Genomic DNA, 17,454 nt, shown 5'->3' with positions numbered 1-17,454 from the left:
CTCTTGATACAGAAAATTATTATAAACAAAGTGATGCCTAATGAAGACACTCAGGACATAAACCCAACCTTTGCCATTCTAACAGAGCTTCTGTTATATGAAAATACTTAAAAAGCTAAATTAACAAGAATCACAATGCAATACTGTATATTAGATGTAGATAATGATAAGTAAAAATTAAATCTTAGCAAGAGTGTTAGTACAGCACATTGTAATTGGCTAAATACTGTTGCTTAAAGAATATATTTTATTTAAATGGAAAATTACCTTAACTGTGAAAACCAAAAATGTGATATTTTAGGAAGAAAGCTATGCTCAGCCTGTAATCTATTCAGAATACAAATCCAAGGATTTGGCTGCCAGAGGAATTGTTTTTTCAGCTTACTGAAAATATTTCCCTTTGACACATGAAAGCATGAACACAAGTTAAGAGTAGGAAGTCTCATGCTCTGAAAACACAAGCAGACATTCTGAGTCAGACCAAATGTGCATTTAGCTGCCCATCCCACTCTCACTACAGCTGGTAGCAAGGAAAGTGTAAAACAGACAAGCTGACATCCCTCCTGCTTTCCTACAGTGAATGTTTTAGGAAACCAGCTGCAGGTTATAACATCACCTTGTTTATGAAAGGCTTGACCAACCTGACCAGGTGACCCCACCTAGTGGATGAGGGAAAGGCTGTGGATGGTGTGTAACTGGGACTTCAGTAAAGGCTTTGACACAGTTTCTTCTCCTGAGGTTCAGATTGGAGATTAGGAAAAATTTATTACAGAAAGAGTAGTCAGGCATTGGAGCAGGCTGCCCAGGAAAAGTGGTGGAGCCACCATCCCTTGGAGGTGTTCAGAGAGCATTTGGACAGAGCACTTAAGGACTTGAGTTTAGTTGGCTGGTGGTGCTGGGCTGATGGTTTGACTTGATGATTTTGGAGGTCTTTTCCAACCATAAGGATTCTGTAACTACTACTGTGTTGAAACACCAGATACAAACATCATTTCTTCACAGAACACATCTAGTCCCTTTTCCAACCATTTATGCTTACAGTCTTTGTAAAACACTCCAGCAGGAAGCTGTATTGCCTGGTTAATCAGGCACTGTCGAGAAAATACTGCATTTTATTTACTGTAACTCCTGGTTTTGGAAACTCTTTCTTGTTTTGACAGTTAACATATTACTCTCTACTTTACCCACACCATTTTGCTGTCCTGCTATCTATTTTATTAGCATAATATTTTACATTTTGCTTTCTATTCCTTTCAAGACATACTTTGCCTCCTATTTGCTTCGACTACATTCAAACACTGGCCCACAATGACAACAAAGACTCTTCTCCCAGTGAAATTAAAACACCACCATGCACATCTACTGGTATGAGTAGTGGGGGGGTTATTTTTTCCTATATTCATTACTCTGCATTTACCCTCCCTAATACTCACCTACAATTTTGTTGTCCAATTTAATCTACCACAAAACCTTTCTGCAGCTCTTTAGTCAGTTACATTGGGGTTTTTTCTTAGCAAATTCAGTATCCACCCCTCTTCTGGGATTTTTCATTTAGGACTTAGTTGTGTGTCAGAAGTTTTCAGTACAGATGACTGGGGGTATAATTTAGTAATCTATTTGCTATAGGAAAAAACTATCAGGTAATGATTTCATACCCTACTTGGTGACAAAACATTTATTTATTCCTACTTATCTTCCTGTTCTTTAGTTAGGCATTGGAAAGGCAAGTTCCCATTAGGTTTCTTTAAAAAACAGCTTATAACCATGCCAAAGCCTTTTTGAAAACCAAAGTATAACACACAGGCTGAATCACCCCTTTCAACTAGATTATTGAGTCCACAGAAAAAAACAAACCAAAAAACTCCAATAGATTTTACAGACAATTATTTCCTTCGACCAAAAAAACTCTAGAAAATGTAAATCTTCGCCTCAAGCACACAGAAACAGGATTTTTATTTTCAGAAACTGTCTGCTTTTATTGTTAAAGAACAGTGAAAAAGTTTGTTACTTGTGCCTGAAACTCTGCTAACAATTATATATCTTTAAATGTGGGCTTCACGTCCAGCTAGCCTGTTTGGAAACATTTAATTCTAGAAGATAATAGGTCTGCAATTCCTGACACACCACAAAAGCAAACTCTCACTAAATTCAAACTGTTCACTCCTCTTGTTGGTTAGTGTGTAAGCAAAAAGTGTAAAACCAAAATCACAAGCTCATGTGGAGTATGAACTGGTTACTTTAAGGCTGTGTCATCTGGATCAGGGGTTTCTCAACCATCAATCATTTTTTACCCGAGTGGTTAGCCAGGTAACCAGCACAAATGGATGTGTTGACGCCTTGAGCATCCAAGTCCAAGATTAAACCCGTAGATTCACCAAATGGGTGAATCTAGAAATTAGTACTATGGTCCTTTTCAGGAAGCTCAGGATATGCAGATGACACAACCCAATGAACAGGCACTTGACCTATCCAGCATTAGAAACCATTGCCCTGTCACATGAAGATGATGTGACACAGAGATGAAAACCTGCAGATTTGGTGATAGCAGTGCTAAAAATAAAGTAAAAAAGGCACTTTTAAAACTAAGAAAGGAGCCTCACAAAGCCAGTAGAATTCCTAAAATGTAAATTCTCATCTTCATGTCAATGGGAAGCAAAACCCAGTAAATAGGAGGCAGACAAGAACACACTCACAATCTGAAACGAAACAAAAAACTCCAGCAAACTAATTGCAACTCTGAAGCCAAAGATGATCAACAGCAGAAGGGCTGCTTCATACAACAGTGAAGAACTCAGGGTTGTGAAATGCAAACTTTCCATTGTGTTGTCAGCACAGAATGTGAGAATGGCATGAGCACTGGGAAGCTTCTGCACAGGGCAAAAAGGTCTGAAATGAACCCCATGAAGCAATACCCAACACCCACTGTGGACTGTGAATATGCTCAAAAGATCAACAGGAGTAGAACATTGTTAGCCAGTGAGAGGAATAACCTCTGCACTGAACAAAACACCAACACCTTACTTACTAAATCCTAGATCCTTTACAAAGTATGCCCATGTTATATTTTATCCAGAAGCAAAAAGCCAGACTACTTCTCAAATCCAGCTAAGGTTTAAGCAATAACATAATTGATACAGATGAAGATAAATGGTGCAGAGTACAGACTAAATAGCTCTTAAAAATATTTTGCCAACAAATAACTTGCAACCTAGAACTGTGTATGAATCTCGTGCTCTGCATACTTCTGTTTTGTGCTCAGGAGGCTTACAAGTTCGAGACACAAGAGCAACAAGCTCATTATTCTAAGCAGACAGAGCAGATGCTCTGTCCCACCTCATCTCAGTTTGGGAAAAGTAGTACCAGAAATTATCAGATCTCCCTAGGTTTGGGATATATGGTAACTACAAACATATGACAACAAGCAAGTGAAAATGTTCACCTGTACTCTTGTTAGTTAAAACTGAGGTTAACTAAGTTAGACAATGAAAGACACCAGCTGCCTCACTATTAAGCAATGGTACCTGTTTCATGGTATGATACCAATCTTGTGACCCAAAGCAACAACTTTACACAGTTAGGTACGTGACAAGGATGTATTTCAATCAGGGAAGTGAACACAGGCTTTAATCTCAATTTCTACAATCATACAACATTGTGTATCCCAGATTCCCAGCTATATTAAACGCTGTCATTCATAAAACTATGTACCTGCTTTACATGAAGAAACACCTCATCTTAACTATTAATAAATGATAATTAATAATTTACAGCACTAGACTCAAACACAACTTGTTCAGTAAGTGTCATTATAAAGTACGAACTCAATGCCAAAACACAATATGTTTACAAAGACACTTTCATATGTGATAAGTGGGAAACATGGCCACTGTCAACCACAGTGTATATAAATGGTCTCCAAAGAATAAGCTGTAATTACTCTTCATTCTCTGAGCTCTCCTAACAATTAATCTTCATGGTATTTTTAGCCACTTTATAATGATAATCTGTTTCAATTAAAAACAGTGAAACAAGTGTGGCACGGTTGATTTAATCCTACACTACAGTTTCAATAGAGCTATTCTTGACTGGATGTGAACGAGATTAGCATCATACCCAGAGAGATTAATGCCTTCGTACAATTCCCAGATGGGCTGGCAAGGGGGGTGATTTGCTCACAGCCACAGTGAACCAGCTGCCAAGAAACTCTGACTCCTAATTCATGAACAATCAATTAAGTCAGGATAAATGTCCTAACACACGAAAAAGCAACTCTGAGAAAAGACTAGGTTCTTCCCATTGAATGCTATACTGGTGGATTTAGATCAAAGCCAAGTTAAAGACACTTTAAAGTTGGTAAGGATTTAGAAACTACTTTACAGGAGACAAAAGCAGTTTAAGTGTCAGCATCTTGTTGCAACATGTCTGCTAGAAGCTGCTACTTCAACAGCAGAGCTGCAAAACAGAAACTTAGGAACATCAGTGCCATTAGTGCACTGCCAATCATCTTTTAAACTATTAATGAAGATGGTATGAACCAATCTGCCATTGATTTAAACAGGGCCCAAATACTCCACACCACTACCCGAGCTGCAGGTAAGTAATTGACTATTGCTGCCAGCAGCAAATATCAGTCATAATCTGCATTTTCTAACCTAGTCAAAAATTACATGGGTAACTCCCCTAAAATAGAAGTTTTTCAGGGCTAAACAGGCACTGATAAAAATATTTTAGATATGAATATATACATTTAACATGCATCATCAGTGCATGCTGATTTGATAGAGGTAAAAGAAAAACACTGAAAGCAAGTGAGTATTTTTAAAAGCTGCTTTTAAACAAAGGAGCATTACTTTCTACAGTGTTCAAAATAGAAGGCAAACACAATCATGTTTAATTTTAAAGCTTATCAAATGACTTTTAAATGTAATCAGTCTAGTGTTCACGGAGATAAGAACAACATCTTTTGTCAGAGTAGAAATCAAGGTACCCCATAAGTTTAAAAGGCACAAATAGTTCATGTTTCCTACACAAGAACAATCTGGAGTTCAAGGAGCTGAGTGGGGGGAAAAAAAAAAAAGAAAAATGGAGTAAATAAGCAAGTCAACCAAACAATGCTGTTCAGCAGTAAAATATGTTTGCAAAGATACGAGCTTTCATCTTTGGCCTTCAGCTGAACAACAGAAGCAACGCATGCACTTGGGCTTTCAAAGGCAACAAGTTATTTTAGGGCTCTGAACAAAGCAAGGAGACAGCTTAACTTCCAAGAGTTGATAAACTGAACTGCTCCCAGCAGTCTTCTCCCATACAGGTGTGTGAGCTGAAGAACAGAGCAGAAAATTTTCAGAGCTCAGTAGGGCAGCAAGACACTCACTTGGAAAAAAAAGGGCAAAACAAAACCACCTTAACTAAGCACTAACTTGCCATTGCCATACACACAACAAGAAATCAGGATACTCTGCTTGTGTACTTCTATGAGCTCTGGACTGTTTTGCATTAACTATCAACTACAGAATTTCTTTCTGTGGTAAAAGACTTAAGTCCATGTTTTTCTTTAAGTATTCCTTAAGTACAAAATAAAAATACATATATTCCTATATTTCTTAGCTATAATAAACACTAGAAACACTGAAATAGGAACAAGAAAACTGCATGTCCCCAAGAAGATACTCTGCAACAAACTAAAGTAAAAGTATTACAATACTTTCCAAAATAGCTTATTAGCAAAATTCACTGTATTTTGTGGTTCTAACCTAAATTATAGCTTGACCTAATTATAGCTATTCTAGCCCCTGCAATTTACAATCCAAAACAAACATGAGAGACTTTTTCCAAGCATTACAGAACTGAGCTATTTACACAAAGCTTTCAATTATATATGGTTTTATCTCCGTGTATACTGTACAGAGAATAAAAGACATAAATATAAGTTAACTGAAGGAAAGCATTCTACAGGCCTGGAATCATCTGAAGTCTAGACAGAGCTTCATTACACCTGGACTGTGGCAGCAGAAAAATTTAAAAATAATCTTAAATTCTTCATGTATTTACCAAATATTAAAGGAGTAAATGGATTTATTACTTAATCTTTTATGGAGAATACAATTTAGAAGATTGCCAGTAAGACTGTTGATAGAATGCCTGACGCCTATTAAAAAGCTCCTCATTTGAAGGGAAAGCCAACAGAAGTTGTTACTGCTCTGGTTCCAAAGAAGTCACACCTGATATCTTTACCTACCTTACAGCAGCCTTCCAGTACCTGGAGGGGCCTACAGGGAAGCTGGGGAAGGAACTTGTGCATGGGATTGTAGGGATAGGACAAGGGGTAATAGCTTCAAATTGGAAGAGGGTAGATTTAGGTTAGACATTAGGATGAAATTCTTTAGTGTGGGGGTGGTGAGACACTGGAACAAAAACACATTGCTCAGAGAGCCTTTGGATGCCTTATCCCTGGAATTGTTCAAGGCCAGGTTGGATGGGGCTTGGAGCAACCTGGTCTGGTGAGAGATGTGCCTGCCCACGGGAGGTGGGGCTGGAACGAGATGATCTTTGAGGTCCCTTCCAACCCAAACCATTCTGTGCTTGTGTTTTCTCAGGCATCTGACTTGCACATGCCCGAGTGATGTCTCTTACAGCACTACAAAGTGAATGGATTAGTGAAAGTTTACAGAAATGAGTAACTGTAAACAATTTCCATGCAGTACAGTAATAAATGCTTTACTGACCATCATATAAACTGGCTTAGAAAGTCTGCATATGTCACTTCTGTCATGCACACCAGCTGACAAGGACAGGATCTTCTGAATGAAGTCTCAGTAATGCAGAAGCATAGACCAACACAAGTTAGACACAGCATTAGAAATGAATGACCCAAGAATCTGAGTCACAAACCACAGACAGTTCAGAACAATAGAAAACTGTACAGTAGCCTCATTTTGTTTGTGTTTGGGAAGCTTTCACCATGTGGCCAACTTTCTATATACTTAGCATCCAACAGCTGCTGTAAATTTTGATCGACAGCAATTTTCTGTAAAATCACCGCTTCTGGGAAGCTCAGTGTGCACAAAATGGAAAAACAGGATTTCCACTTTAAATTCACTTCTAAAGCTATCATCTTCACTACAGCCTGAAATAATAAAATTAAAATAATTATTATTCAGAGTAGATACAAATTCTAATAGGGAAAGCAATACTTAAGATTTTATAAGGATATCCATAAAATCTCTCTTTTGGAAAAAAAAAAAAAGTGATACTTTATTCCTAAGTACTTGTGGGAAGTAGTTCTTATATTGCACAGGGGTATATTTCTTTTGTGATAATTTTTGCTCTGTAGATATATGTATGCATCTTAAATAAATTTATTTTATTTATTTTTTATTTATTGTGAGACACAGACCAAACTGAGAGGCAAGAAAGCAATAAAAACAACTTGCTTTTAAATAATATTTTTTAAAGTACCTGAATTCTAAAGGATCAAGTGAGGTAGCTGGTAAGGAAAGAAGCTAATTCCTTTATGCCATTGTTTTATTATCCCCTCTTCCTTCCTCCAAATGCAAGATATCCAAATATAAAGAAAGGGGTTTCTTTACAAAGCTAATGATGTTACTACAGGAGTCTCATGGCATGCACTGTCTTACAAATTCTCTCCTCCATTGTTCCAAAATCTCAGCCCAAATCCTTGACACCTTAAATCCCCAGTCTCCTCTTGCTAGTGAGATTAAGAAGGCAATGGAGAGAGTTTCCCAATGGTTCATTGTTTGCTGGAGCACAAAAGCAATTTCTCACTACCTGATGGTGTAGCCTGGTATAAGCTGATTCCCACCCCTCAACAGGAGACAGTCTCTATCCCCTGGCTATCAATATCCCCTGGATCTGCATCACATTGCAAAAATCTTCATCCATGAGAAGCTGGAGAACTCAAGCTGTGTTACTGTACTGTAATCTCACAGGCAGTCAAGCACTTACATTTGCCTTTCTTCCCCCTCACAAATGCCTCTGTGGATGCATTCACCTCCTTATCAGGGGCATAGGCAATGGCACCTCTTCCTTCTTCCTCCAACATCTCATTCCTACAGTGCTGCAGGCAAAAGGCAGCACATACCCTAGAGGTAATCACCTGAGGTGACACTGGGGAAGGCAGAGAAACAACACTGTTGTTTGACAGAGGAGTCATTGATGGGCCCACCAAGGGCATAAAAAAAAAAAAAAAAAAAACAAAAAAAAAAAGAGCAGCTCTTGGCCTACCCTGCTGCCCAACCAGTAAAGGATCAGGAGGCTTCAGACACATGACAGGGGTGACAATTCCTGCAGGAGACCTTCCACTTCTCTCCAGGGCTACCAAACCCTTAACTGCACCAGCAACCAGTGGGGCAGATACATGAAGAGCTATGACAAGTCAGCTCAATCTCAGGGAGATGCCTCCACCCTTACCAACAACTCAGCCCCATCCACAGGCACCAAAGCACCTAAGGAAGGGTGGCAGGCAGCGTGCTTGACACAGTGAAGTCGTTTGCTGGAACCCTCCTGTTCTGCCCAGTTCTGAATGCCTGTATTAGCCACTGCTTCCTTATTGTTAGCCCACAGGACTCATTTTGTTGGCCCTGGTGCCTTTTCTTCCCCTTATCTTCCCTGTATCTTCTGTTACAAAAACTCAAGGCCACCTTCTCTTGTACCCTTCCATCTCATCATCTGTGAGCCATGTTAACATTCAGCATGCAACTTCTTGTTCATAGCTCCAGCCATACACCCCAGAGTTCCCCCACCCAGCTGGACTCCTAAGCTTTGCTTAAAATGGTGCACCCTGTACCTTCCTAGCAAGAGCATTGGCTCACATGAAGCAGTCCAGAGCTGGGGTCACTGGCTAGTGCCAGGCCCCCACGAGGCTGTATGAGTACAGTCCCACCCTGAAAAGCTGCATTTAATTTTGTATGCAGGAAAAATGTGTGGAGAGTTTGGCCACTAAGTGCTTTGTGAACAGGAGAGGCGCAGCTGTAGTTGTTTCTGGGACTGAAGAAATCCAGTTATGCAGGCCCTCCAGGGAATACAGCATGTGCCAAGCTGGGAAGGATGTGGTTATTCTCTGAAAGAACTTGATCTACCAGAAGTTTAGGTACAGGGAAGTTGGATGTTTCTTCCTCCAGGAATGCTGGCTTTCCCCAGATTGAAAGATGTGTTCCCATCAGAATGGGCTCAGCTCTCAAGCCCTAACCACCTCTTATCAATGAAGACAAAGCAGTTCCAAACTCAGTACCTACATCCACATTTTCCTTCTCTGTACAAACTGCTTCAGGGAAGCTTGCAAGACTCCATTCATTCATTCAGAGATGTCCCTCTTGAGTAGTCTATAGTCACAGGACTCAGTCCATCACCCCACACCTATGGTGCATTAGTTTAGCCAGTGACCACGCTTAGCATACAAGTATGGAGAAGGAGGGGTTCTAAACACAGGCTGCAAAATGAGACTCAAAAACCACAAGGACTTGCAGCTGCACATGAACACTAGGCAGGGCACTGTGGGAGGACAGCAGTGTGCAGGGGACCAACCACAGGATACCATGGTATTTCCCAGAAAGGTCACTGAGAAAGGTCTGGAGCTCTGTAAGGTTGAGCTCTGTAGCTCAACTTCAGACATCATGCACAGTAGGACTGGCCTAAATGTAGTCCAGAGTAGCACCCTTTATTCTCATGCAGTGGACAGGCAAGAAGTATGCTAACAATTTTAGCTAGCAAATCACTCCTGTAGCACCAAATTATTTTCCAGTGTAGACAATCTCAAAACATGAATAAAGATGAGGCTCTGGGAATAACCCTGGGAATCTGGGGAAACCCAGTGAACCCAAATTAACCTAAGTTAAACACCCTCTATCCATGAAGGAGGCATTACTTAGGACCCCCATGCATTATAAGCAGTATCCTTCCAGAACAAGGACCAAGGCAGCACTGCATTGCAGCACACATTATCTCGTAGACAAGAAATGCCCTTCAGACACAGCAGCATTAAATTTTGCAGATGACCACTACACTTAAAGCCAGAACAGCAGGAATACACACATTTGCCTGACTGGTTTCAGGCAATCTGCACAAGCTAATTACACCTGATGAAGGAGGACCTCAGTACTACAAGTAAAAAAGACTTTTTAGTGGCTGTAATTTAGTGTAACTATAGAAATCAGCAAAAGTGGTTTATGAATGTGTTGCTGTAACAATCAGTGATGACTTCCACTTCTTTGGAACACCTGAGTGCAAGACAGCACAGAAATGAAAATGCACTTCCCAGATTTTATGGCATAGTACAAAAGGACACAGAAGCATATGGTTTTGATCCCTTAGCCAAAGCTTTTCTACAAGTGACCTGATGATGCTAAAAACTGAATTATTCATGGCCAACTACTCTGTATTTCTAGAGACTCACCCAGCACAGAAGTCAGTCGTACTGCTTTGATATTCCCTTGGATCCATGTGAAAAGTCTATAAAAAAAACACTCTAGCCAAATTTCATTTAACAAGCAGCAATTTAACAGTTTAACCTCCAAAATCTTTCATGACCATCACTTCATTCTGGTCAGGTAGAAAAGTTACCTTAGTTTGTCTTAATTAACATATGTTGCACAGCATGCTACTTTTACCACTTTCTTGACAAGCCTTCCCTGCCCCTTTGTGATGCTGGAGATACAAGGTAAAGAAACAGCAAAAATGTTACAAGCCAAATATGATATAAAAAACTCCTGGTGCTTGTTCCACTGGGTCAATGTCTACAACTCTGCACCCTTTCCCCAGCTTAGGCTCTGGGGACAAAACGTTAACTTCAGGCAGATAGAGAATATTGATTGCTTTCCTAATGGAACCTGAACTATGGAAAATTTAACAGCAGAGAGATTTAGGCTTCAAGTACTAGCTGGTCATGTATTACACCAAGTGCTGCTCATATGCATGAGGAGGAGAGACAGGATGCCTGCCTGCAGAGGTTTCAGTAAATTCACATTTCTGCTGTTTTGCAGAACATCACCATAACAACCTCATACATCAAGTAGCACTTATCTCCCTCAAAACTTCCAGTCTGCAGCAGGTGGACATCTTCCTCCTCCCTGTGTATGTACACAAGCATACATCTGTGTACTGATTTGAACTTGCCAGACACTGGCTTTCCAGTTTTTTGAAGTATTTCCATGTTAATTTACTTCAACTAAATAAAAAATGAGAATTCATTCAAGTCATTGCACTAAAAAAAATTACTTCACAGAACATCAATATTAAGTTTTTGAAGATACTAGTTAATCCACATCAAAATGATTTTGCTAGTTTATGCCAATCCTAGGTCTTACACAATTTTTCCCACTGCTGCAGGCAGTTGCACTGAACACTCTACTGACACATACATACTCTGGCACATGGTCATGAACTCAAACAAATGGAAATGTCACTACTGAACCATTTTTCCAGTCTCTCTTGAGGTACTTCATTGTTCTCTGTGGGCCATTTTCCAGTGTTTTGTATAGTCTGCTTTGAAAACTCTGGCAAGCCTTTTGCCTTTGTACTTCCACAGACCCACAGATCTTACCCAGGTCAGGAAGTCTTAAGGGCTTGTCTACAGTGGACACATTCCAGAATTGTGGAAGAACAGATTAAGAGATATGAACAAAAAGTTACAGCACAGTAATATTCTCTGCCTTGCTGGAAATAATGCCTTATGTTGACAACACGTTCCAGCAAAGTTAAAGTAGGAATTACTTTGGAATTAGAAGTGACTGGATTTTAAAGATGACCACGAGAGGGAGATACATCTGTTCAAGTATAGGTGAAATGAAGCAGCTATTCTGCTGTGTCCATTCATTTTTCTCACTAGACAACCCTAGATCTTCAGATTCCCAATCTGAGCTAGCAGTAACATGAGCTGTGTTACTGTTAAACTGATCTGAGATACAGACACTGCAAGCCTCTGCAAAGAATTATATTTCACCCTCATGCAGCTGTTGAGCAAACACTCACAAAACTTCACACCACAATGCCATGTGGTCATACTTCCTTAAAATCACCACTTTTTGTATAAACAAAAGTAATCCAAATACGAAGCAAAGCTCAAGTAACTTAAACTCAAGTCTGCTAAATTGAAAGCTCAGAATAAATTTAAAAAAAAATGAGGAAGATGGAGGGAGCAAATAGAAATTATTAATTTTCTTTTGCAGAAAAAAATTATCCCAGAGAGACTATCATCACCAGCCAGAACACCTGTAACAGTGGCTGTAAGAACGAGTTAGTCTTTTTTTTTTTTTTTCCCCTGCTCTAATCAGTTCACTATTTTGGTATTCTAGCACATTATTATGAACAGTTGATACATGAGCCAGAAACATAAGACCACAGATCAGCTGGTGATCCAGATGATTTCTTGAAGGACAGCCATCACCTGAGACAGTGGTTCCACATGACTCTCTCCTGGAGGACCATCCCAAAAATACCAACTTAACACCTTTCTGGTAAGTAGAGAAAGTGTATAGAATCCTTTGTGCTCCAGCAGATGGCAAGCACAGCTCTTCTGGTCATACAAGACACCCTTCCCACACAAGAACACACCTGTGGAGTCTTGACAGTGGGACACAGGAGGGAGCTACCACTGTTTTGGAAAGTGAACTTCACCTTCAGGTAAGACTTGTTCCCTTGACAACTCTTTGGTCTTTCTAGGAGTAAACACTCCAGATAAGTAATGGTAATACGTTTCCAGAGGGTACAGGAGCAGAAAAAAAGGACTAACATAAAGAGTCTCTCTGCCAAAATACTTTGGTTTCTTGAAAAAAGTCTCTGCCATATACCCTGAGATTATATGATTATACAGTTTCAAAGTTAAGATAAAGTGAGGAAAACATTACAAACCTCAATCTCAAACCCCAGTGTTTACATCCTAGGACCATGCCCTGTTTTGAGAGCAGGCTGTGGGGTGGAATGGGAAAGAGAGAGAGAGATGGAATTAAAAACAAAGTCTTTAAACTTTCCTACAGAGGATCAAAAGAAAGAAGTTTTAACCAACATAATATTAAAATTCTTTCTCTGGTATGAACAAAGTTTGAACTACCAATTACAGAAAAATTCAAGCTCTTGAAAGAACAGAAGTCTCCTCCACCTCCCAACCCGCTGCCTCTTTATGCCTGCAAAATTACATTAAACAGTATCCCAGAAGTCAACAGCTCCTCCTCAGTTGCAGCACCAACTCCCCTGAAAAACAACCATTTGAGAACCCTGAGAAGGCTCCCTGTTGCAATCAACCATGGACTAGGTATACTGGTGCCAGTAATGGCACCAGTAATGTAGAACCAAATTAAAAGGCATAAGTAAGTGACATTGCTATGCACTGGTGTCTCTCAAAAAAAGCCCATCAGTGACCAGCCCTAAGCTTCCCAGAGTCACTCAGATCAAACCACTAGCAACAGATTAAACACAAGCTACAAGCTGAATCAGGCAATGAGTTGAGATCTGCAAGAGCAGGGGAAAACTTCCTTACTCTTCCACCAGTAAAGCAGCTGTCTGAAAAGTTCAGTCTGACCAAGCAGTCAATCAGCACTGCTGAATCACAAATAAAAGCAGGCAGAAGTACCCACACATTAGGGAGCTGAGAAATGTCAGCACAATGCTAGGGCAGTGAGGTAGGTAGGCCAAATTAGAGGCCAGAGAGCAGCAATGACAGAACTCTAGGAAGGAAATGAACCAGGGTAGGGAAATCAAATCCTAATAGCCACTGTTGTTTTATGTAGCCACCCAGTCAGCTGTCTGAGTACTGATCAACCACTGCAGCAGTAGTCAGAGGTGGTTACATGGAAGATAGGATGGAAAAAGAGAAAAAAACCATAATTTCCCATTACCATAGTTTTTATGAAACAGCTATATGAATAACCCATGAAGCCTTTCCAGCAGGAACTCCCTCCCCCCAGAAAGCATGCACTAGGTACAAGTTACAAGTAGTTCAGAAACAGTCACAGCAAAACTAATAAAAATGTCTCTACGGTCTCTCTGTTGTAACAACATGACTGGAAGGCACAAATACTGACACAAGCTGGCTCAACAGTTACAGTAAAGACAGACCAAGTATGAACCAGCAGCATACCTGAAGAGATAAAGCAGCAGATGCTGTGGAAAGCATTCCTGACAAATGATAACTAGATAAGGCACTGCAGAGTTTACAACTGAAGCCTACAGCCTGCCTTCCAATTTAAAAGCTCATAATTTATCTCAGATCTGCAGCAGAATTCAATTGCTTACATACAGGTGTCTTAACATTTGATACCACAATTCCTCATATAGCTACACTGGGCTGGCAAACTATGCAAGATGAGTGCCTGTGTCCTTCCAAGTTGGCAGCTAAAGGCAATGCAGGTAATGCTGACTATCCCAAGTAACACTAAAAAAATGTTTTGGCATCTGAACCAAGCTCCTCCTCCAAGTTCAGTCAAGAAGATGCAAGTAAGGTTTTAGTAATGGTAGCCACCTCCAACATCACCTAAAATATTTTTTTTTAAACCAGAAACTTCCTAATTTTCAACTGCTGTTTTAGCCTCTGCACAGCACAGGACAGTTTTTCAAGACCTGGGTTTAGATGTTCCCCCTCCTCTTACCACTGGGAAGTCATTATTAAAACAGGTTTAAAACTTGTTTTACAGGCCTCTCACCCAGAGAGGCTCTCGCCCTTCATAGCTATTGCTATGGGCAAAGCCTTTCCACGAGGTGGCATATTCTCAAGAGAGCCATACATACAGTCAGTTCAGGTATGAAAGTGTGTGTTTTCAGAAAAAAAAAAAAAAAAAAAAAAAAAAAAAGAAAAAGCAAAAAACTGAGGGTAGTTGCTCTTTCAGTCAGAAGTTTCAGCATCCAGTCAGAAGACAAAAAAATGCAAAAGCCACAATGGAGAGCAGGATTACAAACAAGTTTAGGCACCTCTCCTAGAGACATAAGCTAAGAGAGTAGCAAAGAGCAACTTCTAAGCATTATTTTTGCACTACCCAAATTCTGGTAGGTCAGGATATCAAAAGCAATATCCCCAGAGAATTTCAAGACCTGCTCTGTGTATCAGAGTGGTGTCTGGGCTATATGTGACCAGCTCTGCCAAGGAGTTCTAAATAGCCTCATTGCTGTGCTACACCCATTCCTCTTCCACTCTAACACGGGATCCAAGGAGAGGTGGGGGGAGGGTGCCTATGGCTCCCTTACCCAGTGCTAATACAATCAAGCAGCTTTAGTTCACTCCAAAAAGCTTTAAATGTCTACTCATTAAAGAGTATCCATCTTGTCATTCCATGCAACAGATATCACAATCCATTTCACAATGGCAAAAAAAAGGTTGTTTTACAAGTGCTACTATTTACATCCTACATTAGGGGTGCAAGAACTTACCTCCATTTGGAGAGCAGCCGTGTCCTGATCATAGTGTCCCATGATGTTTGGGAAAAAAGTCATATTGTAAGGCATTCCTGAACATCTGGAAATAGTAATTGGCTCACACGTGAATAAACTGTGCCCTCGCACCACAGTGAGAAGTAAAGTGCAAGTCGCAGAGAACACAAGTACTCCCATTTTGTTAGGATCTCAAAGTTCAGCACATAGCTCTGTTCAGTAGTCAGACAGACCAGCTTTGCACAAAAATAGGAAAAAACATTTTCCACTGCAGGTTCCAGCGCAAGGCAAGGACACGGGCAGCCAGGCAGACGATCAGACTCCTCGCCGCTCTTTTAGGTGCTTCTCCATCTTGGCTGACCGGGATTTTACTAAATCCCTTCTTCCTCCGAGCGCTGCAGGAAAAGCCAGGCGAGAATCATTAGCAGCAGAAACAACCCGACCGAGACCACGCTTCCGAAGGCCGAGCTGGGCCTGCTCAGGAGACCGGGCAGCTCCCGCCGGGACCACCCCGCACCCCCGTACCCTCACGGCTGCCCCCGGTCCCCACACACACCCCGCGGGGCCGCGGCCCCCCCTGCGCCCCGTCCCGGGGAGAGCCGCCTCGCCCACGGGGAGCGCTGTGCTCGGCCTCCGCTCCCGCCCGGGCCCCGCAGCCACCGCTGCTCCCAACGCTCCGCTGTCGGCGCTCGGTTCCCAGCCCCGCCCTGGGAAGCGGCGCCCGCGGGGCCGGGCGGGGAGCCGGCAGAGAAGTCAGCCCAGGAGCCGGGGCTCGCCGGGCGCGGCCTCGGCGCCGCATCCCCGCCACGCCCGGGCCGCGCCCCCGCCGCCCCCTCACCGGGACCCGCCTCCCGATGGACGCTGCCCCTGCGGCGGTCGCCCCGAGGAGCCGCGCACCGCTCCGAGGAGGAGCCGCCCCCGCCGCACTCACCGGAGCCGGCCGGCCAGCGGTCCCTCCCCTCCCCACCGCGGCTGCGATGACCCCGGCCGCCCCGCACCACCGACAGGATGTGGCGTCTGCCAGCGGTAGAGGAGGGCGGTGCTCCCGCGATAGTTGGCGGGCGGGGGTGGGGCTGTCCCGCACCTTCCCGCCCCGCCCCGTCCCGCCCCGCCCCTCCGCGCCGCCGGGGGCTGCGGGGCCCCGCGGGGGACCCTGGCTCCAACTGCCCGCCGTCTCCTACAGGTTTCTCCGCACCCCATCGCGCCTCAGGTGCGAGTTCAGCCTCAGCTGAGAAAGTCCCTGGGGCTGAACGCACGGATGCAAACGGCGTGACAAATCCTTCCGAGCAATACCTGGCACTTGGGTTTTCTTAAGAACACTTAAGTGTTAACTCCGCAGTACACTAACAGGACTATTCACTGGCTTCCAAGAACGCGTCCCGCCTGTGGAAGCGTTTCTGGGGCTTGTTTCCAAACCAGCGCCGGGGCTGCTGGCAGCCCGGCCGCTACCGGGAGTTGGGAGGGCTCCGATGAGGTGACGGGTGCGGGTGTGAAGCGAAGGCAGAGGAGGGAGATTAGCATTAGAAGTCGATGTGGAACTACTGAATTTAATAAAAGAACGGGAAGTTATTGCACGTATTTGCAAAGAAAAGGGATGCTGAGCTGAGAACGAGGGGAAATGAATGTCCAGGTGAAGGAAAAGCACTGCACCGCCGTCTTCCAGACCCAGCTCAAGGTTGTGTCCTTCACTGCACCCACCTCTGCTGCTGTCTGAGGCCACACAAACCAGGCAGGTACGCGTCCAGTAGCACTCTGGTGTGTTCGCAGACACAGGCCTGCACTAATGAGAAATGGAAATGCTGAGGGTTATTAGGCAGAGCTGACTGAATTTTTCCGTGCAGAGGCACTCAAGGTCTCATCAGGCTGCTGTTCAGCCACGCAGCTCACTCTGCACTCCAGGACTGGAACAGGAAACACCAGATGCCGAGACATGCAAACCAGGTTTAGAAATGGTTTGGTGATGTTCAGTCAGCATTGCCCTTCCACTGGTGTTCCTCAAGGTAGTTTGTGCACATGCACCCAGGGAACCTGTCCATAGGTGGTGGAGAGTGTGAAGCTCCACATGCTTATTCAGAGGACCACAAT

At 42.6% G+C, this 17,454-nt stretch overlaps 1 protein-coding gene across 3 annotated transcripts in view; it reads right to left on the bottom strand.

Moving 5' to 3' along the window:
* Positions 1-16,443, bottom strand: part of FZD6 (frizzled class receptor 6) — a 28,617-nt gene extending 12,174 nt beyond the window's left edge. The window contains exons 1-2 of one of the 3 annotated variants that reach the window (XM_071738096.1): positions 16,301-16,443; positions 15,370-15,764 (exon numbers count right to left, since the gene is read on the bottom strand). In XM_071738096.1, the coding sequence (XP_071594197.1) occupies positions 15,370-15,549 (180 nt within the window). In that variant the 5' untranslated portion in view covers positions 15,550-15,764; positions 16,301-16,443. Of the gene's footprint in view, positions 1-15,369; positions 15,765-15,925; positions 16,132-16,207 lie in introns of those variants that run through there. The other 2 variants (XM_071738098.1, XM_071738097.1) reach the window with 2 other exon arrangements.
* Positions 16,444-17,454: the final 1,011 nt, after the last annotated feature.

The sequence above is a fragment of the Heliangelus exortis genome, chromosome 2 (assembly GCF_036169615.1).
Source record: "Heliangelus exortis chromosome 2, bHelExo1.hap1, whole genome shotgun sequence".
In the NCBI taxonomy this organism is placed as follows: Eukaryota; Metazoa; Chordata; class Aves; order Apodiformes; family Trochilidae; genus Heliangelus; species Heliangelus exortis.
This window is presented reverse-complemented; position numbering and strand designations above follow the sequence as displayed.